The sequence below is a fragment of the Penicillium rubens genome (assembly GCF_028828025.1).
Source record: "Penicillium rubens strain IBT 27055 chromosome Unknown utg000001l_segment0_segment0, whole genome shotgun sequence".
In the NCBI taxonomy this organism is placed as follows: domain Eukaryota; kingdom Fungi; phylum Ascomycota; class Eurotiomycetes; order Eurotiales; family Aspergillaceae; genus Penicillium; species Penicillium rubens.
In genome coordinates, this window is record NW_026890599.1 from 2,836,362 (window position 1) to 2,861,086 (window position 24,725).

Consider the following 24,725-nt stretch of genomic DNA (forward strand, 5'->3'; position numbering starts at 1 on the left):
CGGGGGTCATACTAACGTCAAGGGACCGGACTTCCTCCGAGGTGAGGGGTATAATTCAACCATTGCAGCGTCTTACTACTTGAAATAGCTGGTGTTCTTTGAAGCATTGAAGTTGTCCAGCTAATCTACTTCCCCAATCCTCTCCACCCCGAACCATGTCCGGTATTCCTAATCTCCCAGAGACATTCGATGATCTCCCCGACAAGCGTCGGTTCTGGCCTGCGTCCGCAGGGTCAGAAGAAGAAGGGCTGGGGATGCTCCGCCTTCTAACGCCCGGGTTAGTTGCTCAAGCCGCGCGAACACAAATCCAGACCGGCGAGCGGGTATGCTTAAACTGGAACATGGAGAATTTGAGTCCACCAGGTAAAATAATGGCACCTGACCATCGAATAAACATCAATAAAATAAGAAGACGTAAGGCTCACGAATCATGAAATCAGGGTTCGGTCGCAAACCATTCGAGCACCGTGTCAAATGGGTCGCCGAGGGCAACGCCTTCGACGACGAGTACCACTTCAATCCACAGCAGTCCTCACAGTGGGATGGCCTCCGGCACCACAATGCGCCAGCCCCCACACCAGAAGACCAAGACAGGCGCCTCTTCTATGGCGGCACGAGCGCAGAGGAAATTCTAGATGAGAACTCGTCGCGGATTGGCATTGGGTTTTGGGCGAAGAAGGGTATTGCTGGACGCGGCGTGCTAATCGATTACGTCTCCTACGCCGAGAAGAAAGGCATCAGCGTAAACGCGCTGAGTCGGCAAATGATTTCGCTGGACGAGGTTCAGGAGATCGCGCGCGAGTGCAACATCAAATTCCAGAAGGGCGATATCTTTTTCTTGCGGGTTGGCTTGCCTGGGACGTGGGAGCGGATGTCGGCCGAAGATCGGATGGCTTATAGTCAGCAGGGCGTGCCGCAGCATGCTGGAATCGAGCAGAGTGAGCGGGTGTTGCGCTTCATATGGGACAATCATTTTGCGGCTGTTGCATCCGACGCTGTGAGCTTTGAGGTTTACCCGGCTCTTAACCCGGAGTTTGACTTGCATCATCATCTTCTGGCTGGGTGGGGTGTTCCTATCGGGGAGATGTTTGATTTGGAGGAGTTGGCTGCGACGTGCAGGCGTTTGGGTCGTTGGAGTTTCTTTATCTCGAGTAGTCCCTTGAACTGCTCCCGGGGAGTGTCTAGTCCACCTAACTGCATGGCTATTTTCTAGCTATCATATAATAAGGAGTGTTTATGGCAGGGCAATTCGAAATCACCTACTATATATGCCCATATATTCCATCGAGATGTCCTATGCCTCCTACTTTAAGCCAGGAGTATCCCACAGGGGGTTTATAGACTCCCCGCAGTACATGGTCCAGCAAACAGACAACAGACTGCACACTCTTTTTGGTTCCAAGGGGAATTGATTGGCCCTTTGTAAGAACCTGTACTTCATTCTTGTGGGAGATCAACATTTACCTGCCAAGACTGTTTTGATTTTAGGCATTCCAACCCTTTTCCCCTTCCCTCCAGTGCCCTCCTTTGCTGCAAAATACTACGTACCTGAATACACAATTAAATTCCCACATTCCACATGCTCGAGACAGCCGTGTTTTGGGACTATGTTTACCCAACCATGATGATCGTCGCGGCCCATTGCTTCTTAAATACCATGAGACGCAGTTCCCCTTCAGGTTCCTCAACCTAACTATTTTCATACCATCGACACTCTCTTTAACGCCTTTCCTAGCCGGTTAATCACTTTCTTTACCAGACCACAATCCTTGACCAAGATGCACTTCTCTAAGGTAATTCCATCTATCTATCATCTGCACTCCGATGTATACAACTTGCTAACACAACACAGACCCTTGCCACCGCGGCAACCTTTGCCATGACTGCCTACGCCAGCTTCCCTGTTGCCAGTGTCAGCTTCCTGTCCTGGGAGAAGTGCGACGTTGGCCACCCCGCACTCGGCGAGCCCAAGTTCTCTGCTGAAGTGAGCGCCACTCCCGTCACTTGCGACAAGACCACCGTCAACCGCGACTGGAGCATTGACAACTACTCCTTCCGCGCCCACATGGACACCAAGGACACATTCGCCTGCCACGGTGTGACCATCTGGAACAACGATGGCTGCGCCGGCGAGCCTGTGCACTTCCTTCCTTTCCACCACGGCCCCTTCACCGAGGGCCAGTGTCTCCCTGACATCCTTGGGCCTGGCTATGTCTCCTTCAAGCTGGCTTGCCACGGCTTCCATTAAAAATGCGTAAATTTGGTCTTACGCAATGGCAACTTTCGAGATTGCCACGTTGGATTCTATAAAGGCCTTGGATTGGCGATACCTACATTCTTTTGTTGTCCGTTTTCTCTTATGTACTTTCTACTTGGCTTTGAGTCACGGTTATCTCCGTGGTATTACCGAGTACTTCCTGGGCTATGTTTCCCATGAGATTATTCTTCATAACATAATGTTTCCTACTGTCCAGTGACCTCAATAATCTGATGCTCATTTACACCATGAAACTCATTCCAAATCCAACACCAGAAAACACATCATATTTTGAATTCGGTCTTCCACATGGGCAATGGCAGAAGAGTAAAAGCAGGGAGGGAATGGGCCTCCCGGCAGGACATGGTCCAGCAAGCGCTCAAACTGCACCTTTCGGTTAAGAGCGACGGAACGTAGGACCTTTGCCTCATTAGTAAGGTTGACGCTGCAGGTTACTGCATATAATATACCGTCGTGATTATAATACTGGGTGATATCTGGACTCCATACAATTGCCCATTGCGATCACATAACTGAGCTCTACTACACCACGAATTGATTTATTTGCCATTAAAATCATTCATAAGATTCTCAAATCGTAATGCTCAAGCTTCTTAGTCGACTGGTATAAAATATGGCGGAGGAGCTCTGTTACGTACCTCCGTGAACAATATATGTGAGGGTTCCCATTCCCATTTATATGTTTGAATAACCCCCACAGCTCGATTATGGCATTGCTCTGATTCTAAGCTCACATTATAAAGTTTATAACGTCTTTAGAGTAAAAGAAGAAGTAATTATTGTACAAGCTTTGCATATGAGGATAGTGTTTGTTGGTCGATAGACCGAGACCACACTATCACTTGATTTTTCTTCATATGGTCCAAGGCGATTGACTGAAATCAATACTGTTCGCAGGTGAATTCGAATCATGCAGCCGTAGTTTTTCTTCTATTTAAAATCTTCCTATTTTACTTCATTCATTTAATATACCAAATATTTATATTTTCGGCATTTCCGTTGTCAGTGTCATAACCGATTGCTTGAAATGAATGGAATGAGGATGTGCAAACTGGACCTGAAGGTAATACCAAGAGGCTTGCGTTTTACGTGCTATTTGTACATTGGCTACATATGTAACTACGTACGTAAAATGCCTTCGAATACTGGTTTATTGAACTTGGAAGGATCTATGTTGGCTACGAAGTGAACGTTCATAATATACAGGGGTATCCCGTAGAATAAGACATCAGCCATCGAAATTGAAGAGATCATACACGCTCAATCGTGAATTGCAAAGATACCTCCCATCTTTGACCCCCGGCACCATATCCGCCACCCAGTCTGTTGCGAATCAAGCTGGATATCTTCTCCCGTAGCCGGACAAGATTATCCTCGGAGCCATTGACTCGGAGCTTCAGGTTTGCCATACATAGGCCATAATGAACCTGCCAGAATCGAGCGTCATCAATGCCGAACACGGCAGCGTCGGCTTCAATATCCTTGATGACATCAGAAACTCCTTGGCCGGAGTAGGACATGAGAAGCATGGAACCTAGAGTCTTCACCAAGCGAGTTCCTAGGAAGCACATGGAGAAGGCAATGGTGCCGGACAGGAGCTTATCGAGCCAATCATAGATCCGGATTGAGACCAGAGGTAAAAGCAGCAGCAGAGTTGAACAAGAGAGGGTGAGGAAGTGGGATGGGTTGCTCAAGACTGATGGAAGAGACTGAATATACCCAAATCGCATAGCCTTCCCAATTCGAGCATGGTTCTTGAGACCAATTGCTGACACAAGCGTCGATGAAATAGCTAGAACTGCAGTCACATCCACACTACCAAGAGAAACCCGATCATGTTCATGCGGGTGGTGAGGCTCATGTCCAGCCTTCTCGAGGAAATGCTGCAGATTGTGGGAGATGAGATCCATCCCCATAAACAAAAGAAGCACAGCCATCGCGAATCCGGCTAGAACTTCTGCACGTTCGAGGCCGAACGGGTGGCGGATAGTTGATCTCTTCCAGACCTCAAAATTGCCCAGTACATCAACCGCAACACACAAAAGAGCCCCAAGTGAATCGAATAGAATCAGATGCGACAATGCTGTCATGGCCAAGGAGCCATGTGCAGTCCAGAGTGTGTACGCCGCAACGAACATATGGCATAGACTCCACCAGAAGCGGGTCTTCTGGTCCTTCGACATGCTAGATCTGCACTCTTTCAGTGTTGGCACGGGTAGGGAGTTCGGAAGGGCTAGGGGCGCGCGAGGAGCAGGCTCGAGGAAGATCTGGTGCGAGATGCTACTGTGTTTGTACTTGTGGCCACGGCGTTGTCCCATGTTCTGAAGCGCGAGGGAATAAGTTAGCACTGCCACCATCACAGGTCATCCGTGCTATTCAACTAACCGACTTGACCACTGGGTTCTTTGCCATAACAGTAGTGTTGAAATTGAATGGCCCGGCGGGGGAAGTGTCGCCCGAACCATTCTCCACCGGTGTCTCTGCATCTTCAGGCGAGGTTGCCAAATTGAAAGAGGACTTCGTGGGACTCAGAGTATCTCTGCGTTCAGAATCCATGATACCCTTCGGAAATGAAGCCTTCAGCGGCGACAGGGAATTGCGATCAATTGGTATCCCTGAGTTGACCTGGGAGGCATATTCGTCGTCCGCTGGCGGTGTGGGGGTGCGCGGCGGGACAGGGAGAGGAAGGTTCGAAGCCATTCTGGCTTTGCGAACAGAATGCCGTTATGAATTGATGGTTCCTATGTACATACACATGAGCACATACATATGTACGTTCTGGGGTTATCGACCCCCCGGATGAGCCCCGGTGTTTCTGCCGATCATCACGTGGGCGGCCTAAAGGCCCCCCGAAACCTAAGTCCTAGCGCATTTCTGTCTCTTAGCCTCTGAATAAGTGAATGTATGAAGGTAGGTCCATGGGGATTATTTGGACAACAAGAGGTGACAGAGGAGTCTCAGAATTTACTCCCAATAGGCTTAAATCTTATTCGATACAAGCCTATGACCTGCAGAAACATGCACAATTACGAAAGACTTCATTGGTTGTGGTTGTCATACCATAAGCGGGCGTGGGGACCCCCAGGGCTTCCAAGGTTGTTCCATACTGAGCAGCCATTTTTCGGACTTCATCTCAGTAACATCTATATATGCACAGAGAGAGGTAGTTGCTATACCGAACATGAAGGGGTTAGGCAGATGAGTCTATCGGAAAGGGCCCCGCGTACCTAATGGATGGCAAATTATCCAATTTGGTTACCTACACACGCACTAAGCAGATTTTTTGTCTCCTCTCTCTTCGATATTGTTTGAGAAATTATTCTTAGGCTTTGTCAATATGAAAAAGGTATGGTAAATCTGATTTGAAGCAAAAGTCGGGGTCATGAAATCAATTTGCTTCGCAACGTTCAGCAATAATTTACAAATTTACACTATTTCAATATATCGCTTCAACTCCCTATAATCGAGTTAGCCTTGCATTCCCAGGTGGCACAGTACTTCCGACTTACCAATCAGTCACAGCCTCTCTCCAAAGACCCAATTCATGCTGTCTTGTGGCTGTGAAGAAATCTACAAACTCCGAACTCAGAATCTCCCGTGCAACACTTCTCGGGGCAGAGAAACGGTCCAAAGCCTTGTCCAAAGTATTGGGAAGAAGCTCTGGGCGGCCCCCGGGAGTGCGTGCAGACATCGGTGGGACTTTGATCTCAAGCTTTTTTTGTACGCCCCTCCAACCGGCTGCCAGGATGACACTCAGCGCATAATGGGGATGTAGATCAGCTCCAGGAATGCGGACTTCAAAACGCGTGGCACCTGGCTTGCATACTGGTGGCGTGATAAGACGGATTGAGGCAATCCGGTCCTCAAGTCCCCAGCTAATGTGCACTGGTGCCCAGTAGTTCTCAACGAGGCGCTTGTACGAGTTCACAGTCGGTGCAAACAATGGCATAATATCTGGGAGAGCTTCTAAAAGCCCCGCGAGGAAATGACGTCCTGTGTCTGAGAGATGTGCGATGTCGGTCCATTGAGGGTTTGTCTCGGGTGTCTCCCTTGCAAACAGGTTCTTCCCATCATTGTCAGCAAGTGAAATGTGGATATGTCCGGAGCTGCCTGGCATGCCTTGCATGGGCTTAGCCATGAAGCATGGTGTAACGCCGTGGTCAACGCCTAGAGATTTGGTTAAGAGTCTGTCGACTTATTAGCTCTGGAAGCAACCGACAGTTTGCGGTATTTGCGGCACTCACTTGAACAAAGCCAATTTGTCTGCCATTTCGCTAATCTCAGAAACCTTCAAAGCCTATGTAGAGTGTCAGACGGGTTCATGGAAGGACCTGGATGGATGACATACTGCTTCATACACACCGGGCCCGCCCTCAGTGTGCCATCCTTCAATACCGCAGTTGATCTGCGCACTGGTGTTGAAAATATCATAGAAGTACTTCTTGTTGGCAACCGGTCTCGTTGAGCTATAGCAGAACATGCCAGCTGTAATTGGTCGAAGGGCACTAGGGGCATTTTTCTCAAGGAAAGTAGCGAGGTTGGGATGCTGGGAGCCTGCACTGCCGTATCCGTCTTCGGAAGGGGTCTGGAAATTCATAAATTCAAGTTCGACTGTCTAGTATCAGCCTTTTAGATCTCCCCACCGGATTTTCCAGTGATTTCGACTTACCTCCAGCTAAAGCATGAAGCCCCTCCCCTGCAAGCTTATCGCACAGACTCCTCAACATACTCCTCCCATCTGCAGAGACCGGACGTGTATCATCGAGAAATCGCACCAGAAAGAAAGGAATGTTCTCTTCCCAAGGTAGGCGGCGGAACGAGCTCAGGTCTGGGACAGCCAAGAAATCTGCGTACCCTGATTCCGGGGGTGCGACCCGTGCATCGGTTGTCCATAGCATATCATGCATATCCCAACCGAAAAGGGCTGAGCTGAAGCCGAATCCCTTTTCCGCAATTCCAAGGAACTTCTCCTTGGCCATGACCTTGCCACGAAGCACGCCATCGCTGTCTATACCGGCGACTTTGACTTTGATGTCGTCGGCGAGAAGGTTGGGGAGTGATTCCACAGTGATCATGGTGGGCGTGATCATTCTGAGAAAATTCAACAAATCACAGCAGGACTAATTGACTGAGTCCAACAGTTGGGATTGAAAGAGACATTTCGCCGGCCCCTGTGGCTTTATACAATTGCGTGAATAGGTGGGTTGCTGAGGTTGCGGGTCCAACATGTGGTCAACATTAATGCCGCGCATTTCTCAGGTCGAAAATAATCCCGCGCGGTGCAGAGGACAGATGATCGCGCGTAATATCTTTACACGCAAAACAATAAACGTCATCGGTGAAGCTATCACCGGATGTTCTCTCGGAGATGCTCCGCGGTCCGCGCTGTGGGGTCAGTGGACAGCGCGCTTATCGGCGTGTCGAAATGGTACGTAGGTACAAAACTTGAGAGTCGGAATTGGGATAAAAAATATTAACCTGAGGTTCGTTTTCCACGGTGAATCTAAAGCGGAAGTACACATCTCCAGTATGACACCCTCCATTCGCATTCATGTCTCCATTCTTGTGTGTGACACGCCTATCCAGCCTGTCCTCGATAAGTATGGCGACTACTACGCAATGTTCCAAGCACTTTTGAGGCAAGGATTCAAGGACTTGGAAATATCTGAGTCCAAAGACATTATGATCGAATTTAGTGAACATCAGATGGTGGACAATAGCCGATTTCCTGATCTTGAGAACGTCGACGCCGTCCTTCTGACTGGAAGCAGTATGTTACTATCCATTTCAATGTCCGAATAAGACAATTAATATCACTTGGTAGAACACGACGCCTGGGCTGACGATCAGTGGATTCGTGATCTCACAAGCAACGTTCGTGAGGCTGTTTTAACACACAAGAAGCCCGTGGTCGGGATTTGCTTTGGGCATCAGATTCTTGCTCGGGCGCTGGGAGCTCGAGTTGGCAGAAGCGAGGCTGGGTGGGAGGTTTCTGTCGAGAAGCTCACCCTGACTGAGGCCGGGAAAGAACTGTTTGGAAAGGATACACTGGCAAGTGAAGAAATACCCGAATAAGTAATTGAGCGGGATACTGATTGAATACAGAGCATTCAACAAATGCACCGGGATATTGTCTTCGATGTTCCAGTTGATTGCACGAATCTGGCTACAAGTCCTAAGTGTGAAGCTCAGGGTCTTTACTTGCCCAAGCGAGTGCTATCGGTACAAGGGCACCCGGAATACAATGAAGGAATCATGTCATGTCTGCTCGAAGCGAGACATGATAATGGGTTGTTCGATGATGAACTGTATAAAGATGGGTTGTCCCGAGTGGGCGATTCCCATGATGGGTGGTTGATAGCAAAGGTAATTGCAAGATTCATATTAGGTGCGAAGACCAAGTAGTTCGAGCAGATACAAATCAAGAGACAAAGGGTAAAAGTGGAATAATAAAATAAAATAATAAAACTATAAGCTGTCAGTTCTGCAACCGCGCAATCGGCTCCGCGCTATAAAGCCCACCTCTCCCATCTTTGGGATCCTTCTCTTTTTCCAATACCAGATACACTACCTGCGCTATGTCAAACCAAATTCGAACTATCTGCCCCTCAACGCACAGGGTCATCTTTGACCAGCCTGGCACTTCACTCGAAGAAGCTATCAAAGTCGCCGCCGCCTCAAAGCAAGCCTTTGAGTCCTACAGAACAACCTCTCTGGAGGATCGGAAAAGCATTGTGAAACGAGTGCTGGACATTATTGAGCAGCGCCGCGATGATCTGGCCAGAGAACTGACTGCACAAATGGGCCGACCCATCCGGTACTGTGCATCAGAGATCAACACTATGCGTCTGCGCGCCGAGTACTTGATGGATATTGCGGAAGAGAGCCTGTCCGATCTCCCTGGTCGGCCAGAAGCCGGCTTCCGGCGAATGGTCAAGCGTGTTCCCGTGGGGCCAGTGCTTATTGCAGGTGCTTGGAATGTGAGTGAGCAATGCTATTGATGTATTCTCAGACTTGCTCATCGATATGATAGTATCCTTACCTGACTACTGTTAATGCCCTTGTCCCGGCACTTCTTGCTGGTAACAGCGTTATCCTGCGCCCTTCGCCGCAGACCCCGCTATTTGGAAATAGATTACTTGAGGTCTTTACCGAGGCAGGGCTTCCGTCTCAGGTCCTTCAGGTCATTCATATTGGAAACCTGGATGTCTTGGACCAGGTGGCACAGATTCCTGAGATCCAATCTGTCTCATTTACCGGATCAACTGCAGGTGGAATCAGACTCAGGGAGGCAACCGCCAAGCACATCAAGCCCGTCAACCTCGAGCTCGGTGGAAATGATCCTGCATATGTTCGGTCAGATGCCGACGTGAAGCACGTCGCAGAGCAACTCGTGGACGGAGCTGTTTTCAATTCCGGACAGAGTTGCTGTTCCATAGAGCGGGTATACGTGCATGAGAAGATTTACGATGACTTTGTTTGCGCTGTGCAGGAGGAGCTGAAATCGTGAGTTTGGTTACGTTCAAAAAAGAGATATCGTTCTGACATTCAATAAGGTATAAACTCGGTGACCCGCAGGAAGAAAGCACAACAACAGGCCCTGTCATCTCAACGCAGGCCATGGAAAAGATCGCTGCTCACGTCAAGGATGCAATTGCTAAAGGAGCTGTCAACTCTACTCCGCAGAATCCAAGCTTCGAGGTGGCGAGCAACTCTCAGATCCAAAAAGGGAACTTTGTCTCTCCGGTTGTGTTGACCAATGTCAACCATACCATGGCTACTATGAAAGAGGAGACTTTCGGCCCTGTGATGCCAATTATGAAGGTCTCCAGTGACGAAGAAGCTATTACATTGATGAACGATAGTGATTATGGTCTGACGGCGAGCGTCTGGACGAAGGATATCACTCACGGAGAGAAATTGATCGATCGTATTGAGGCCGGTACAGTGTTCATTAATCGCTGTGACTATCCAAGCCCGGTAAGACATTTTCTTTTCTTTTCATTTTCTCAATCGACTTGTTACTAGCTGACCCAATGCTAATATTGCATAATAGGATCTTGCATGGACTGGCTGGAAGACATCAGGTTTGGGATGCACTCTTGGGCCACGGGGTTACGATGGATTCGTGAAGTTGAAGAGTTACCACATCAAGGATGGCTCGGCATGAGTAGTTCGTTCTGGAGATGGTTAAATAGTGTCATAGTTTGGAACAATTCAATATTATTTCAATAATGTTAGTTTCATTCAATTATTTTATTATATAACCGTCCGAGCATGTCTCCTATAACCTCTTAACTTAGAGCCACAAGACAACACACCATAGCCAACTCGGGGGATTTGCAATTGAGGCACCACGGATGAGTCGTATGAACGTCCATGTATATCTGCATACTCCGTACGGAGTGCTCTCCAACATATTGTATGAAGCTCATCCAAATAGGCCCCACTGTAGCGCGGTTCCGGACCGCGCTGCCTTAGCCCCGAGACCCCACCAAAGATAGTCCACGATACCCGAAAGCGCTTCATGCACCTAAATGGCAGAAGATCTACCTGATAGCTACCCCTCATGCCCCGCGTGTTGAGCTCGCCGCGCCGGCGGGTGGGGTAGTAGGAGCGCGATAGAGCTTTGAATTCAAACCACATTCTTGTGGATTGAGACGAGAAAAAGAAAACGGAGAATGTAGCGCGTGGACTCCGTGGCTGGGTTTAGTTTACCATGTGGGCTGGATATTGGAGACTGGGAATGGTATAAATTCAGGCCTTTACGAAGGGCCTACCCCCTGCGGTCTTATTCACTCTTGTCAACTACTCAAAACTATTCCAGCAAGCTGTTCCATTTCCTCCCTAGTTCCTTCTATCATATCACACAAAATATCAAAATGGTCGGGCGTCTTGAAGGCAAGAATGCCATCATTACCGGCGCAGCTGGGTATGTGCCTCTCTCCACCTATGACAAACCAAGCAACCAGAGACACACCTAACAAAAGCAGAGGCATTGGCCTTGAAACCACAATCCTCATGCTCCGTGAAGGCGCCTCCGTCCTAATGGCCGACATCAGTGACGAAGGCTTAAACAAAGCCTTGTCCAAAGTGAACAGTGTCGTGCCCGCCTCAACCCGCACCGGAAAAGTCGAGACTAAAGTCGTCGACGTGTCAAATGAGTCCCACATCGAAGCAGCAGTCGCTCATCTCGACGCCTGGGGTGGACTCGATATCATCTTCAATAACGCTGGAATCATGCACCCCAAGGACGGAGATTCGGAGGAGTGTCCCGAGGATATCTGGGATCGCACAATGAATATCAATGTGAAGGGCGTGTGGTACGGCTCCAAGCATGCTGTGCGCGCGTTCCGGAGGCATGGCAAGAAGCGCGCTAGCGTGATTAATACTGCTAGTATGGTTGCGCTGGTTGGGGCCGCGACGCCGCAGTTGGCGTATACCGCTAGCAAGGGTGCTGTATTGGCAATGACTCGGGAGCTGGCCATTGTCCACGCCCGCGAGGGTTTCCGGTTCAATTCGCTCTGTCCTGCACCTCTCAAGTATGTTGATATTTTGCCCCTTCCCGTCTATAACCTTCGATGGAACTGACATTAGATAGCACGCCTCTCTTGCAGGATTGGCTTGGTGATGATAAGGAAAAGCGCTTCCGCCGTGAGGTCCATTTCCCTACCGGTCGGTTTGGCGAGGCAGTTGAACAGGCCCATGCTGTGATCTTCCTTGCTAGTGACGAGAGCAGTTTCGTGAATGCTACTGACTTTGTCGTCGATGGTGGCTTGACAAAGGCATATGTTACGCCAGAGGGTCCGGCGACGGAAGCACCGAAGAACTTGGCTGCATGAATGGATGGCGACTTGGTAGCTTTGTACATAATATGAGTAACAGAATGACAACACATCACGCAAATGAGATCCATATTTGGTTTTGCTGCATTGCTCGACAGATATTCCAAGGCCCGGCCTCGGACGCAGGTGATTGCCACATTGCTTCGAGGAGTAGAAGTGTTCGGTGCATATTTCCAAGACCAAATGTCTCGGTCATCGCATTCAATCGTCCTCGTAGACAGTCCTGTTGGTCGGGGTTGAGAAGGCATGAACCCACCACAGCGATCGGCCAACAGAGGCCAGAGTTGATGCGCGCACTCGGAGACAGCTCACCCAAGTATGACATGGCTTCTGTCACTGCATTCTCCACCATGCCTTTATACATTCCATCATCGGTGTATTGGAAACCACCTAGGGAGGTGTATAAATAGACGAGTATGGCTTCTTGGAAGATTAACCCAGCTAGACGGACCTCCGTCCCGACATTGGGATAAGGCGACCAGCGTAGAATCTGGGCTTGGATGGATGCAAACATGGCAATATCATCAGCTGTTGGAATGACCGCTTGCGTATCCTCCATGATCCACTGCCGACCGAGATCGAAAATACACGGGATCAGCAGCAATAGTTCCAGCCAGCAACCGCATAGGTTGCCCACGTACTGGGTCCGAAGCAATTCGCGCGACCGTTGCTCTAGATCCAAGTTTAAGAAGAGCTGCCCACTAAAGCGCGCATCGATCGAAATCATACTGACGGTCGCAGTATATGTGTAGTATTCGATGACGAAATCTTTCAAGTCTCGTGGAACCGCTGAGTCGCTCTGGGCAAGCAGTTTGACTAACAGTGAATTCGCGGCGGATAAGTGGTCGAATATTGTCCCGTTCATATCACCCTTTGCTGTCTGGTTTTGTTAGACTGTAGAACACTTTATTTTAGAATCATGGATCTCCTACCTCGGTAAAACACATCAGAAGTGCTCCCACTAGGAGCATGAGAGGGTTCGATTCTTTCCCGTCGATAAAGTCCGTTACACCACGACGGAAATGCTGGAGGGCTTTTGTGTAGTGGCTGTGAGCAATTGTATCTGATTCGTCCCGTGATCGAAATGCGCGGTGAGCGGCGCTTTGGGTGATTACCAGCTGCAACAACAAGTCACTAGAAAATGCCAGGGGTACAATCTGTACCAGAAAGGGGTTGATAGGCGTGGAGCCATTGGCCATGCAGTCGGCTGTTGTGGCCAGATAATGACTGAGAAGCTGATAGGACTCGGCATCATAGCCAGGCAGCAGGGATAGGCTGCGCGGCAGCACGTTTCCCATTGACACAGAGGCGACAAGAGCATCACTGCTAGTGGTGGCCCCTGTAGCTGTTGACAGTCGGCGTTGATTATGGGTCTCCTCATGCAGCGTCGTATCTTTAAAGTGGTCTCCAATAGTCACTGAGCGCCCAGCACTGGATGAAACAGATGGCGCGCGTTGCGATAAGGGACTCCTAGGCATCGACATCTCATCGAGCTGCTCAATGGCATCGAAAATATTCGGTCGGCACTCATCTGCCGCAGATGCTTGAGTTTCGTGCTCGTGGCTGGGATCTCTCTTGCCAGGGCCAGGTACATCTGGAGGCCATTGGCAGACCAGGTCATTGCGCTGACAGCCAGCACAGATTGGACGTGTCTCGTCGCATTTCTTCTTGCGACGCCTGCAAGTCAAGCAACCAGTTCTTACTCGGACAATTCGCTGCACACGTCGATCTGGCGGCATATTTGATTTAAGAAGATCACAAGAAGGCAGGACATTAGGGGATCTCAGCGCCAATCGTATCTCTGTGCAGAACTGATAAGAAAGTGTGGGGTAACCTTGGCACTCCCGCAACGTTCACAACATAGAGACCTCAGAAGGCCTATACAGAACATTATCTTGATGGTCATTGTATCGTTTTAATACTTTGAGCTCTTTGCTTGTATATAACCAAATTAGTTTGGCAGCAAATTATCCATCACCACAGTACTTCATTTCTCTCCGTAGCCCTGGACCTCAGCTTCCTCGTGCCGCACATTGTTATATATGCAGCAATCTAGCACAGACTTTCACAGAAGATCTATGGGAAATCTCCGACTCCTGTCTCGATATAGCCCAGTAACTGAAGGGGTCATCTAACTTGAAATGGCTGTGTATTGGAGAAAGGGCCTTGTTAACTAATGTTACATGCTGCAACAATAGCAAGGAGACGAACCGGTACACGACCAGACCTGTCATGTGAATTCTGATGCGTACAGGGTCGCTGGGTACTACTGCTGCTCTATTTCTTTCATTCGTTGGATATTTAGTTCTCTCAGGAAAAAATGACTACCAAAACAAGAAAGAATTAGGCATCGCCGTACAAACCGGAGGTCTAGACAAATCACAACGTAAATCAGACTACTCAGAACAATCGGACAGCCGAAGAACTACTCGCATACCTGCCACCAATTTCGTCAGCAAATGCCCGAGTAGTAAAATGAGGCTGCATGATCCCGGGAATAGCACTCTGCATGAAGCGGACATAAACCAGCATGAGCGTTAGCCACTAAGAGATATCCCGGAACCGGGATAACTCCTGCACCGGTCTCCCAATGTCACCTGACCCATGTGCCGAAGACCCGACAATCGGTGCCTGAGGCTGCAAATGGAACGAATACCGGCTTCTCTCCGCATAGACCACTGCCCTAATGGCAACTCAAGACGGGTCAGGCCGCCGGTATCCAGCAAAATTTGTGACAAACAGAGGGGCAATGGGGCAATGGGGTCTGGCCAGGGGTCATTATTGTGTCAAGCTTTAAGTACCAGCCAATCACTATGCTCGATATTGCAAATTGGAGAGTGGGTTTTCTTCCGGTGTTAAGGTCCTTTTTTGCATTATCGCCGTTCGCAGTGGTTGGAATACTATGCCGTCTGTCTCCCTCATAATTTTTCCCCTCTGTGGCTACTGGTTTATATAAAAAAAGTTCCCCGTTCCTGAGGTCTGGTTTTCACCCCCAGAGAATCAGCAGAATCAGTGTCGCGTGCCCGTTTAGTTGGCTTCGTCTATATAATCTTTTATTCCTTCCGCAATTATTGTCGATTGGTTCTCCGTAGGAGCATCGATCATGTCAGATCATAAAGAGTCTGGCTCGACCAGGTCTCAGTCGGCATCAATATCCAGTACCGATTCCGAGTTTCAGACATCAAGAACACAGTCACGACCTCAGAGCTTGGCTGGTTCTCTGAGGACGAGGCTGCGGTCTTTGTCAAATTCAGGAACGACCCAGGTGGATCGAGTTTACTCGGGACGACATTTCAATGACCAGTCAGTATATCACAGCGACGATGCGTCCAACTATGGTGAACCGTCTGTCGAAAACGAACACGAGCCCGATGCTATCCAGGAAGTGCGCAACGGGATTGTAAATGAGCGTGATCTCGACCTAGAAAAAGCCGATACTGCAGAGCCCGAACTTGAGAAATCCAGGACGACAAAATCGAACCGTTCTCGTCACGACCCAAAACTGGTAGGTTGCTTCCTGTTCCCAAATCTGCACTCCGTATTAAGCCGTACAGGTAAAATGGGAAGGTCCTGAAGACCCCGAAAACCCAAAAAACTGGAGCAACAAGAAGAAGTGGGCTGCTACCATCACTGTATCACTATTTACGTTCATCTCGCCGGTCTCTTCGTCAATGGTTGCACCGGCACTGCCATCACTGGCAGCAGACCTCAAAGTCACGGACGAGGTAGTATCACAACTTATGCTCTCAATCTTCGTTCTGGCCTACGCTGTTGGGCCGTTATTCCTCGGGCCATTGTCAGAGATCTATGGCCGCACCATCGTTCTGCAGCTCGCCAACCTCTTCTTCTTAGTTTTCAACATCGGGTGCGCGGTGTCACAAACGAAAGTCCAAATGATAGTTTGCCGCTTCTTCGCTGGACTAGGAGGCAGTGCCCCGCTAGCAGTAAGCCAAGCCGCAAACCCAATCCCAAGAAAAGCTTATATCTAACGGCATCTAGATCGGCGGCGGGGTCCTTTCAGATTGCTTCCGGGCTGAAGAGCGCGGAAAGGGCGTTGCAATCTACAGTCTTGCACCACTCCTAGGCCCAGCTCTCGGCCCCATCGCAGGAGGCTTCATCGCCGAAAACACAACCTGGCGCTGGGTGTTCTATTCAACCTCAATAACTGACGGCCTAATACAAGTAATGGGCCTCTTCTTCCTACGCGAGAGCTACGGCCCGAAAATCCTCCTCGACCGCGCCGTCCGCCTGCGCAAAGAAACAGGCGACGATTCTTACCAAACAGAAGCAGAGCGCCAAAACAAGACCCTACCCGAAGTATTGCGCAGCTCACTCGTCCGTCCCTTCCGCCTCCTCCTCACCCAGCCAATCGTCCAAGTCCTCGCACTATTCATGGCCTACATTTATGGAATCATGTACCTCGTCCTCTCGACATTCCCCACCCTCTGGACAAGCCCAAGTTACTACAACGAATCGACCGGAATCGGCGGCCTGAATTATATTTCTCTCGGACTAGGCTTTTGGCTCGGCTCACAGATTTGCGCCCCGCTAAATGACCGCATCTACCGCCGTCTCAAGGCCCGCAATGCCGATGTCGGAAAACCAGAGTTCCGTGTCCCGCTACTCTTCGTCGGCGCCTTCTTTATCCCCGCTGGATTTTTCATCTACGGCTGGACTGCTCAGTACCGCTGCCATTGGATCGCGCCGAACATCGGTGCTGTACTGTTTGGTACTGGCAATATTATTGCGTTCCAGTGTATCCAGACTTATATGGTTGATACCTATACACGGTTTGCAGCTAGTGCGCTTGCTGCTGGGGCATTTTTGCGCTCGATAGCTGGGTTTGGGTTTCCACTTTTTGCACCGTATATGTATAGCTCTTTGGAATATGGATGGGGGAATAGTTTGCTGGCATTCGTGGCTATCGTCATTGGAGTGCCGGCGCCAGTGTTTTTGTGGAAGTTTGGGGAGACGTTGAGAAAAAAGAGTACTTTTGCAGCTGGCTAGGTTATTGGCGAATTAGCTTTAAGATTACATAGTATGCTTAGATAGGATTTGTTAATTTATTAAATTCCTTTATTCCTTTATCATGAAACTACATATGTAAGAAGTTATGGGAAGTACGGTATGTAATTCTTTTCGCATGTGTCCGGGTGCGAAGTCCGGGGATTGTCACGAATGCCTCGGCTCTCCGGCTTCAGTTTCAGGCCGTATTGTATGTATACGTTGTATCCATGTGTTCTATGGAATTTATGAGAAGCACATGCAAATCTTTCTTGACTTGGTTTGAGACACGGCATTCCTCTCCTAGACTTCCTCCAATCGACGTGCGATCTGCAGGGGCTTCCAATGTACTCCATAATTATGGATTACAACGCAGACAGACACGAACATTGGATCCAAATGGTATGCCTTGCTTAATTTGGTCAACTATGCAGAAAATACCAATGTATGAAATGTATGAATTATGTATACGATATGGTCAAGCCTTATTTACATCCCCACCGAGGAGATACATACTACTGCGCTGATCTGATCGTAGGTCGACAGACTCGAGCAAGAGGGCAGCATTACTGGAGATGCATCATGCATTGACATACAAGGTCGAGATGAGAGCAAAATTGATAGGGGTAAAAAGTGTGTATTTAGATAAAATGTAACATAGAGAAAAGAAAAAGAGATCGCAAAGCAGACTATCTACATACTAGTCTGCCCGCTCTCCCGTAAGACGGGGGTATAGAGTATCTATGGTCACATAATAATGAGATCCGACACAAATGATTAATCCAATTAGCTCCGCGAATGTCACTCAGCCGACATCAACCAAGGGCAATCGATGGTCGGAACATTTACTCGTCGTGCTTGGCCTCACTGCCGCTGCTCATGGCGGCCTCGGCCTTCTCGGCTTCGGTGTTGACCTGGAGGTCGGGGGTATCGAGACCCAGCTCATTCTGCATCTGAGTAATTTCAGCGATGGAGAGCTTAGGCATCTGCTGTGCGACCTGGTAAGGCCACTTGCCCTCAACGTGGGCCTTAGCGAAGATAATGTCAACCTCCTCGAGATCACGACCGGCGGTCTCACAGTAAAAGAACCAGGCGAAGGGGATGGCGATAAAGTTGACAAGCGCGAAGAAGAGGTAGATACCCCAATCGGACTGGTTGGAGAACACAGGAGTGAACATGACGACGGCGAAGTTGGTGATCCAGTTCATACAGGTGGAAGCGGAGGCGGCCTTAGTACGGGTGCGGAGGGGGTTGATCTCCGGGGGGTAAATCCAGGGCAGAGGCAGCGTAGTAAAGGCGAAGAAGCAGATGAATAGGAAGATACCGACGATAGCACCCTTAGCGTTCTGCGCGTTCGATTCGATGAGACAACCCATAGTGATGATGAAACTAAGACCCTGGCCGAGGAAACCAATCAAGAATAGGTTACGGCGACCGACCCTCTCGATCATGAAGAAAGACGGGATAGTGGCGAGAGCATAGACAGTGGCGAACACACCTCCTAGAACCAGGGGAAGCTTGCCCGTCATATGCAAGTTCTGCTCGAACAGTAGGGTCGAGTAGTAAATAGCAGCGTTGCAACCAGTGAATTGCTGGAAGAACTGACCAGAGCAACCAATCATCATACGCTGGAAGTTCTGAGTCTTACCACCAGTGAAGAGGATACCCCAGCTGCTACCGGCCTCAATACTTTGCATAGCCTTAAGGTCAGCCTTCATAAGGTTGAAATCGGCAAGCACATCATCCGCATCGACAGCACTATCGTTGAGCTGGGCCAGGACTTGAAGGGCCTCCTGGTCATGGCCCTGCATAACGAACCAACGAGGCGACTCGGGAAGCATAAGAGCACCGGCAGTGACGAGGATGGCAAACACAATCTGGAAAGCGACGGGGAAACGCCACTGAACCGAGTTGTCGACATAGGAGAGACCGAAATCAAGCCAGTAGGCGATGAAGGTACCGACGGCGATGATAGCACCCTCGAAGCAGACGAGGAAACCACGATTGTGAGCGCGCGAACACTCAGACTGCCAAACGGGGATAGTAGCGGTGTCCATGCCGTTTCCAAGACCGGAAATGACACGTCCAACAACGAACTGCCCCAGTCCCCAGTGAGGGCCAAAGGCAGCAGTAGAGATAACAGTACCGAGAATCATGAGGAGACCGCCGGTCACCAGGAGAGGAGTACGACCAATACGTTGACCGTACATCATAGTGAAGATAGCACCAAAGAAACAACCAAGTTCGTAACAGGCAGTGACCGCACCACGCAGAACGGCGACGTGCTCGGAGTCACCATGGAGAGGGGGGAATTCCTTAGTGAACTGGTTGCCAGAAATGATACCGGACATCAAACCCTGGTCATAACCGAAAAGTGAGAATCCGACAACGGATGTAAAGGTGATGGCGACATGGAGCTTCTTGCCCCGCAAGCCGGAGGTCGTGGTCCACATGATGAACGTCCTCTATTAGATGAAGAGAGAAAAAGACCAAAGCGACATGAGGGGAAAAAGAAAGAAAGCTCAGACACTGGGGAATATTCAGCTTATATGCATTCAGTCCCCATGTCCATTGGGTTAATGCCAAGTCGCGAAAAGCTTAGAGTGACATCGGCGGCGCTACCACATTGGATAGGCAAGTCTTGCGACCCGCCGTGGAGACCAAGGAGGACCACGGAGGACCAAGTAGGGCTAAGTACCGGGGGCCATGGGCCATGCAAGTGGAGTTGCGGGGATGCGACAAGAAAGTCTTGCGGTTTGCAAAGTGCTCCGAGCGGCTTGTGTTTACCGTTTTTGGTCTTGGTACGATATGAAACCGCGCTAATCCAAACAATGCTGTATGGAGTCGCGTGTATTCACCTTCCTCGTGGTTTTCTTTTTCCTGTCCTTATGACTCCAGTATGTGGATCAAATTGATTCCTGGAGATGCCTGCCAGTGTCGGCCCCAGGGTTGGCCCCAGGGAGGTTGCGGGAGCTGACAGCTGGGAAAGGAATCTTATCCGACCCTCCGCAGGGCTGCAAATACCCATGGGGAAGAGGAAATTGGGGGAAGGTGGGTCAGGGGAAGAACTGAAAGACCATTCGTCTGCTACGGAGTACGGAGTACACGCTTACTAGTAGTTGGTTTTCTTTTCTTCTTTTTTTTTTATTCCTTTTTCTTTTCTCTGACGCCGATTGGTGTGGAATATTACATACCCAGAAAGATCTCGTGAAAGTTGCCTTTTTCCTTCATGCCCGATGCCTCGGCCAGTTACGATGGCTCAGCCGTACAAAGTACATTAAATTTCCCGGGGTTTCTGTGTGGGATGTCGGCTTGAGCAATGATCATCTACAACCTCACAAGGCATACTCCGTTGATACAAGAGGTCTGTCGAATAAGGACTAACGGTTCGCGTACTCAGGTCTAAACCGTAAGCTCCTGATATGTTCCACTTGAGGGTTTCCCATATCAAAGACATTTTGCGAATATGCCCGGGGCGATGAAGTCTTCCCGAAGAAGATGGGGAATTAGGAATTATTCGGATACCGAAACATGTGTTTTTACGAAGGAACCTTGGAAGTCAAAAAAAGTTCCAGAAAGAGTAAAAGTTCAGGTGGATCGATTTACTAAGAATACTACCCCGTTAGGAAATGATCATCTTTCAAAGAGAGGTTGAAATGCGGGTATTTTTGCTTACCCCTACTTGGCTCATCCACCAAGCCTTCCAAGACGATTCCAAGAAAGTATCGTCGGCGAAGCCTTTGCGAAGCCTTCGCGGAGACCTTGGCTGTACCCATATTTTGATCCATACATATATACGCATACTGGTCCACCAAGGCATACTCGAGACATACTCGAGACATACACATAAAACAAAAGGGAAAAATAATATTTGGCCCCACACAGAATCTCGGGTAGACACTGAAAAGGCAATTTCTTGGGATGCGGGCGTTGTCGGACTATTCATCTCCGATTTGATATTTGACCAGTAACATCCCTGCTCGCAGAAAAATGAAAAGGGAAACTAGATTGGTAGACATGCTTGTCACCATTTTATATTAAATCTTCCTCTTGGACCAATAACGTAATTCCCCGAGTTGTCCACGGGTTGTGCATATAGCGTCGGCCTAACAATTCTCTATACCTTCCCAAATCAGAACATGCGCTCTGTCCATGATGCCATGTTGGTCGCTTGACTCCCGTTGGGTCGCTTAAGATGGTCCATGACTCACCAAGACAACTGGAAGCCGATATGTTGTGTACTTCGGACAGGGCTTGCAGATCACGGCGAAGCCGTTCAAAAAAAACTCTCAAAACGCCATGATAAGATCTCAAAACGCCTCCCGTGACGCTTCCAGGATCTTGGCGTCCCCTCGAGTTCCTCGTTGGACCCTTGAAAAACAGGGCGCCATGTGACATGGCTGAACTCCCCGCAGATATCTTTCCCATCTGCGAGACCTCGAAAGTCATTTGGAAATCAATCCCACTACCCCTGATTGGTTTGTGCAACACCGATCTACGTTGAGGTCTAGCAGATGTGAAGCCAGATCTATGACTAAAGAGTTCGAGCTATAGCACCAACGTTTGTAATTGTGGTGGAAGAGAAATCGTTGGAATGTAGAGATTCAATAGGGCCAGCGTTGAATTTCGGACAAGGCGGGGAATATTTCCAACCTTGGAAGTTTCAGCCCTGAAGTGTACCAAATCTCGGATAAGCACACTATTACACTAGGTATTTCACCTCAGAAATAATCGACGCGCTTGAACTGCATCTGGCCAAAGGATTTGCAACCAAAAGGATATCAGAAAGGGGGAAGGGTGAAATGGAGCTCATGGAGAAGGTCGCTTCTACATTGGCGACTTGTCTACATATCTCAAATCCTTATCATCCAAAAATCCGAACATTATTGGTGGAGCAATATATAGTTCGATTGTGGATATATATACATATTTCGCGAGAGATAAACTGGGGATGTCCCCATACCCAGCAGTATAGCCTGTGTGGATCGTAGGTTGGAAGCCATGGAGGAACTCACAATCATCTGGTTGCGAAATCGGACAAGCCTCTTTAATGTGGCAGGACAAATAGCATTCAATCAACTTTTTATACACAAGGACAACTGCTTATGTCCACATCTAACATGGTAGTGGCAGTGCATCATATATGCATGTGTGGATCACTGGTTTACCCAGTGATACCAGACTCCGTCTTACCGTTGTTCTGTAAATTATTAGCACCGAATCATGAAAGGGAAGAACATGAAAGGATACATACCAGAGTGCGGTGGTACTTGATGCCGACGTTGTTTCCACTGGTCACGTCATACGGTACAGGGCTGGCATAGTCGTAGGTGGGTTGAAGCCCGTGGTAGGTATTCTTCACGACCTCAGCAATGCCATGGCCAGCAGAGCATTTGCCCTTGGTGGCAGGAACGGCCCACTTAGAGGAATAGTTGTCGGTAGACATAGGTCCAGGGTAAGTCTCGTTGAGGTAGACATTGCTGGTATCAACTTCCCAGTTGACATAGCCGGTCTTGTCAGCGACCATCTTCAGCAGGTTGGCGCCACAATCCCAGCGACCAAGCGAGGGTAAACCCCAGTTAGCAGACAGGGAAGCGACAATTGAGTAGTGGGTGTAGAAAGTGTCGTCAGTGGTCCCCTTCAGGTGCTCTGGGATAGCACCTCCAACAAGGAAGCTGAAGACCCGGTTGGGGTAGGAGTAGGTGTCTCCCTCGTCAAAGGTGAGTAGCACTAGGCTGTCCTTGGTGAAGTACTCGTTCTTCAGTAGAGGAGACAGGAAGCGATCGACCCAGTTACCGGCCACAGTGATGTTCGTGTCGTGGGCGTCATTGGTCATGTTCGGTGTGATGAACATGTGTTGGGGAAGGCTGTGGTGCTTCAGATCGTCGTAGAAAGTGGTGAAATTCTTGATTTGGCGCGGGCGCACGGCGTCGTCGGTAACCGAGTTAAACAAAACCAGCGGGTTGTGCTTGCGCACGTACTGGTTCGGACCGCTGAGGGGATACCGTTTGCCTTGGTAGCCAGCATAGGGCATGTCTTCTTGGTATTCACCCCAAGAGATGTGCTTAGTATCAAAGAGATCGGCAATAGTTGAGACATTCGAAGGGATTTGTAGGAAGTCGTCATTATCCATGCCGAATGTGTCACCCCCGGCGGAAGCACAGTAGTTGGGCTGCGAGGGGTGAGAGATGGCAAAGTAGTTGGTCAGGAGGATACCCTCCTTGGCCAGCTTGGACAGGTTCTCGTCTAAAGCAGCGGGTTCAAAGTCCTACAAAGGGGTGAGCGCGTGGTCATTGTTATATATTCAACGGGAAACCTACTGTGTTCTCGAGCCAGATGTTCACGAAACGATCAAAGGTCAAACCCTTTACGTTTGACACAGGAGAGTAAGGCAGGGCCGTAGCACGTGCTGCATCAATCTCAGCCTGAGTTGGGGTCTCTTCAGTGGTAGTTGTACCCGTGGCGAGGGCGAGGGCCCCGACGAACGCGAGAAGGGTTTGTTTGGTGAGCATGTTTGGAATCGCGGTATTAGCTGCAGTAAAGGTAACAAACGAGCAGATGGGTCGGGTGGCACGCGATCTTATACTTCAGCTAGCCTTCCAAGGTTCCAAGGTTCTGGGCATATGACATTCGCCTCGGAAGAATACCTTGTCACACGGCACCCGCTAACCGATACCACGTTGTGATCGATGCAAGGCTGACTGGCTGCATTCCTAAGCCTTCCCGCCTAGGTAGTCAATGCTTGGACTGAAGTGACCCTCAGGACCTGAACTGAATTAGATTTAACACGATTTAATTGGGGGAATAGCACTTGGTGGACCGGGTACCTGCCCGCGGGGTGGACCTTGGGTTTGCACGTTGTTGCTGTCCGTGCCCTAACTGGCTGATCCACTGGAGCTCAGGCCAACCTTGGAAGCACCTGGGCACAGCACTTGACTGACTGACCATACACTCGCCTGCTTTTACAAATGTGATCAAAGATATCCGGAGTTTAATTCATATATTATTAAGATTCCAGTGCCCAGACCTCGGGACATATGCTTACCATCTCTTGGCTTTTTCCTAACCTTGGAAACCTTAAGCCTTGAATCTCCACTCTGTGTTCTCAGTTAGAAGAACTATATACCTCTGCGTCCATGCTCCAGATGATTGATATATCTAATAGATAGCCCAGTTTCCAGTTCCGAACCTGTATGATTATCCTACTTGAAAAGTTCTGAAGGTCCTAAATATCGGTGAATCATCTTCCCATCCCTAACGCACCGTACTTATAGATCCGGCAATCTCAGCTCACCGGCAACGCTTTTCCTCCTCATCGAGCTGACCAGAAAGCTAATCTACTATTACACTATGGGTTCAGTGACTCAAACACCCGTTGAGCCCTTCTTTTACTTCTCGTTTCTCGGGTGGAGTGCTCAGATGTCGTGCAATTTCTGACCGAGAACACGGAGGGGAGCATTGTGGAGTCAAGGCTCTTCCCTATCGGTGATGAGAATATGATGAAAGATTGTAATACACTGTTATTGGTGCAATTTCAACCAAGCGGATATGATGGTGGATCGACGCTAATAATTGTGCGTTTAGCTGCGGTATTGGTG

General features: G+C 49.2%; 11 protein-coding genes across 11 annotated transcripts; 6 read left to right on the forward strand and 5 right to left on the reverse strand.

Moving 5' to 3' along the window:
* Positions 1 to 155: 155 nt before the first annotated feature.
* On the forward strand, positions 156 to 1,213 carry N7525_001116 (uncharacterized protein; the record flags this gene model as incomplete). The annotated part of the gene is made up of 2 exons (XM_002558254.1): positions 156 to 363; positions 441 to 1,213. 2 exons carry the CDS (start codon positions 156 to 158, stop codon positions 1,211 to 1,213), a joined length of 981 nt encoding a protein of 326 aa, XP_002558300.1.
* Positions 1,214 to 1,778: 565 nt separating this feature from the next.
* Positions 1,779 to 2,248, forward strand: N7525_001117 (uncharacterized protein; the record flags this gene model as incomplete). Its single annotated transcript, XM_002558253.2, has 2 exons — positions 1,779 to 1,793; positions 1,853 to 2,248. 2 exons carry the CDS (start codon positions 1,779 to 1,781, stop codon positions 2,246 to 2,248), a joined length of 411 nt encoding a protein of 136 aa, XP_002558299.2.
* Positions 2,249 to 3,528: 1,280 nt separating this feature from the next.
* On the reverse strand, positions 3,529 to 4,978 carry N7525_001118 (cation efflux family protein family; the record flags this gene model as incomplete). The annotated part of the gene is made up of 2 exons (XM_002558252.2): positions 3,529 to 4,599; positions 4,664 to 4,978. The coding sequence occupies 2 exons, from the start codon at positions 4,976 to 4,978 to the stop codon at positions 3,529 to 3,531; spliced, it is 1,386 nt and encodes a 461-aa protein (XP_002558298.2).
* Positions 4,979 to 5,704: 726 nt separating this feature from the next.
* Positions 5,705 to 7,368, reverse strand: N7525_001119 (glutamine synthetase family protein; the record flags this gene model as incomplete). Its single annotated transcript, XM_002558251.2, has 5 exons — positions 5,705 to 5,735; positions 5,788 to 6,465; positions 6,523 to 6,575; positions 6,627 to 6,889; positions 6,948 to 7,368. 5 exons carry the CDS (start codon positions 7,366 to 7,368, stop codon positions 5,705 to 5,707), a joined length of 1,446 nt encoding a protein of 481 aa, XP_002558297.2.
* Positions 7,369 to 7,807: 439 nt separating this feature from the next.
* On the forward strand, positions 7,808 to 8,683 carry N7525_001120 (type 1 glutamine amidotransferase; the record flags this gene model as incomplete). The annotated part of the gene is made up of 3 exons (XM_061211771.1): positions 7,808 to 8,048; positions 8,103 to 8,329; positions 8,384 to 8,683. The coding sequence occupies 3 exons, from the start codon at positions 7,808 to 7,810 to the stop codon at positions 8,681 to 8,683; spliced, it is 768 nt and encodes a 255-aa protein (XP_061070997.1).
* Positions 8,684 to 8,856: 173 nt separating this feature from the next.
* N7525_001121 (aldehyde dehydrogenase family protein) lies at positions 8,857 to 10,448 on the forward strand (the record flags this gene model as incomplete). Its single annotated transcript, XM_002558250.1, has 4 exons — positions 8,857 to 9,258; positions 9,312 to 9,784; positions 9,835 to 10,258; positions 10,335 to 10,448. 4 exons carry the CDS (start codon positions 8,857 to 8,859, stop codon positions 10,446 to 10,448), a joined length of 1,413 nt encoding a protein of 470 aa, XP_002558296.1.
* Positions 10,449 to 11,160: 712 nt separating this feature from the next.
* Positions 11,161 to 12,120, forward strand: N7525_001122 (oxidoreductase, short-chain dehydrogenase/reductase family; the record flags this gene model as incomplete). The annotated part of the gene is made up of 3 exons (XM_061211772.1): positions 11,161 to 11,210; positions 11,272 to 11,820; positions 11,880 to 12,120. 3 exons carry the CDS (start codon positions 11,161 to 11,163, stop codon positions 12,118 to 12,120), a joined length of 840 nt encoding a protein of 279 aa, XP_061070998.1.
* Positions 12,121 to 12,175: 55 nt separating this feature from the next.
* Positions 12,176 to 13,862, reverse strand: N7525_001123 (Zn(II)2Cys6 transcription factor; the record flags this gene model as incomplete). The annotated part of the gene is made up of 2 exons (XM_002558248.1): positions 12,176 to 13,003; positions 13,056 to 13,862. The coding sequence occupies 2 exons, from the start codon at positions 13,860 to 13,862 to the stop codon at positions 12,176 to 12,178; spliced, it is 1,635 nt and encodes a 544-aa protein (XP_002558294.1).
* A 1,364-nt stretch (positions 13,863 to 15,226) lies between these two features.
* N7525_001124 (MFS transporter) lies at positions 15,227 to 17,130 on the forward strand (the record flags this gene model as incomplete). Its single annotated transcript, XM_002558247.1, has 3 exons — positions 15,227 to 15,628; positions 15,678 to 16,067; positions 16,123 to 17,130. 3 exons carry the CDS (start codon positions 15,227 to 15,229, stop codon positions 17,128 to 17,130), a joined length of 1,800 nt encoding a protein of 599 aa, XP_002558293.1.
* An 842-nt stretch (positions 17,131 to 17,972) lies between these two features.
* On the reverse strand, positions 17,973 to 19,580 carry N7525_001125 (sugar porter family MFS transporter; the record flags this gene model as incomplete). The annotated part of the gene is made up of 1 exon (XM_002558246.1): positions 17,973 to 19,580. One exon carries the CDS (start codon positions 19,578 to 19,580, stop codon positions 17,973 to 17,975), a length of 1,608 nt encoding a protein of 535 aa, XP_002558292.1.
* Positions 19,581 to 22,291: 2,711 nt separating this feature from the next.
* N7525_001126 (putative acid phosphatase) lies at positions 22,292 to 23,639 on the reverse strand (the record flags this gene model as incomplete). Its single annotated transcript, XM_002558244.2, has 3 exons — positions 22,292 to 22,327; positions 22,382 to 23,395; positions 23,448 to 23,639. 3 exons carry the CDS (start codon positions 23,637 to 23,639, stop codon positions 22,292 to 22,294), a joined length of 1,242 nt encoding a protein of 413 aa, XP_002558290.2.
* Between the last annotated feature and the right edge of the window lie 1,086 nt (positions 23,640 to 24,725).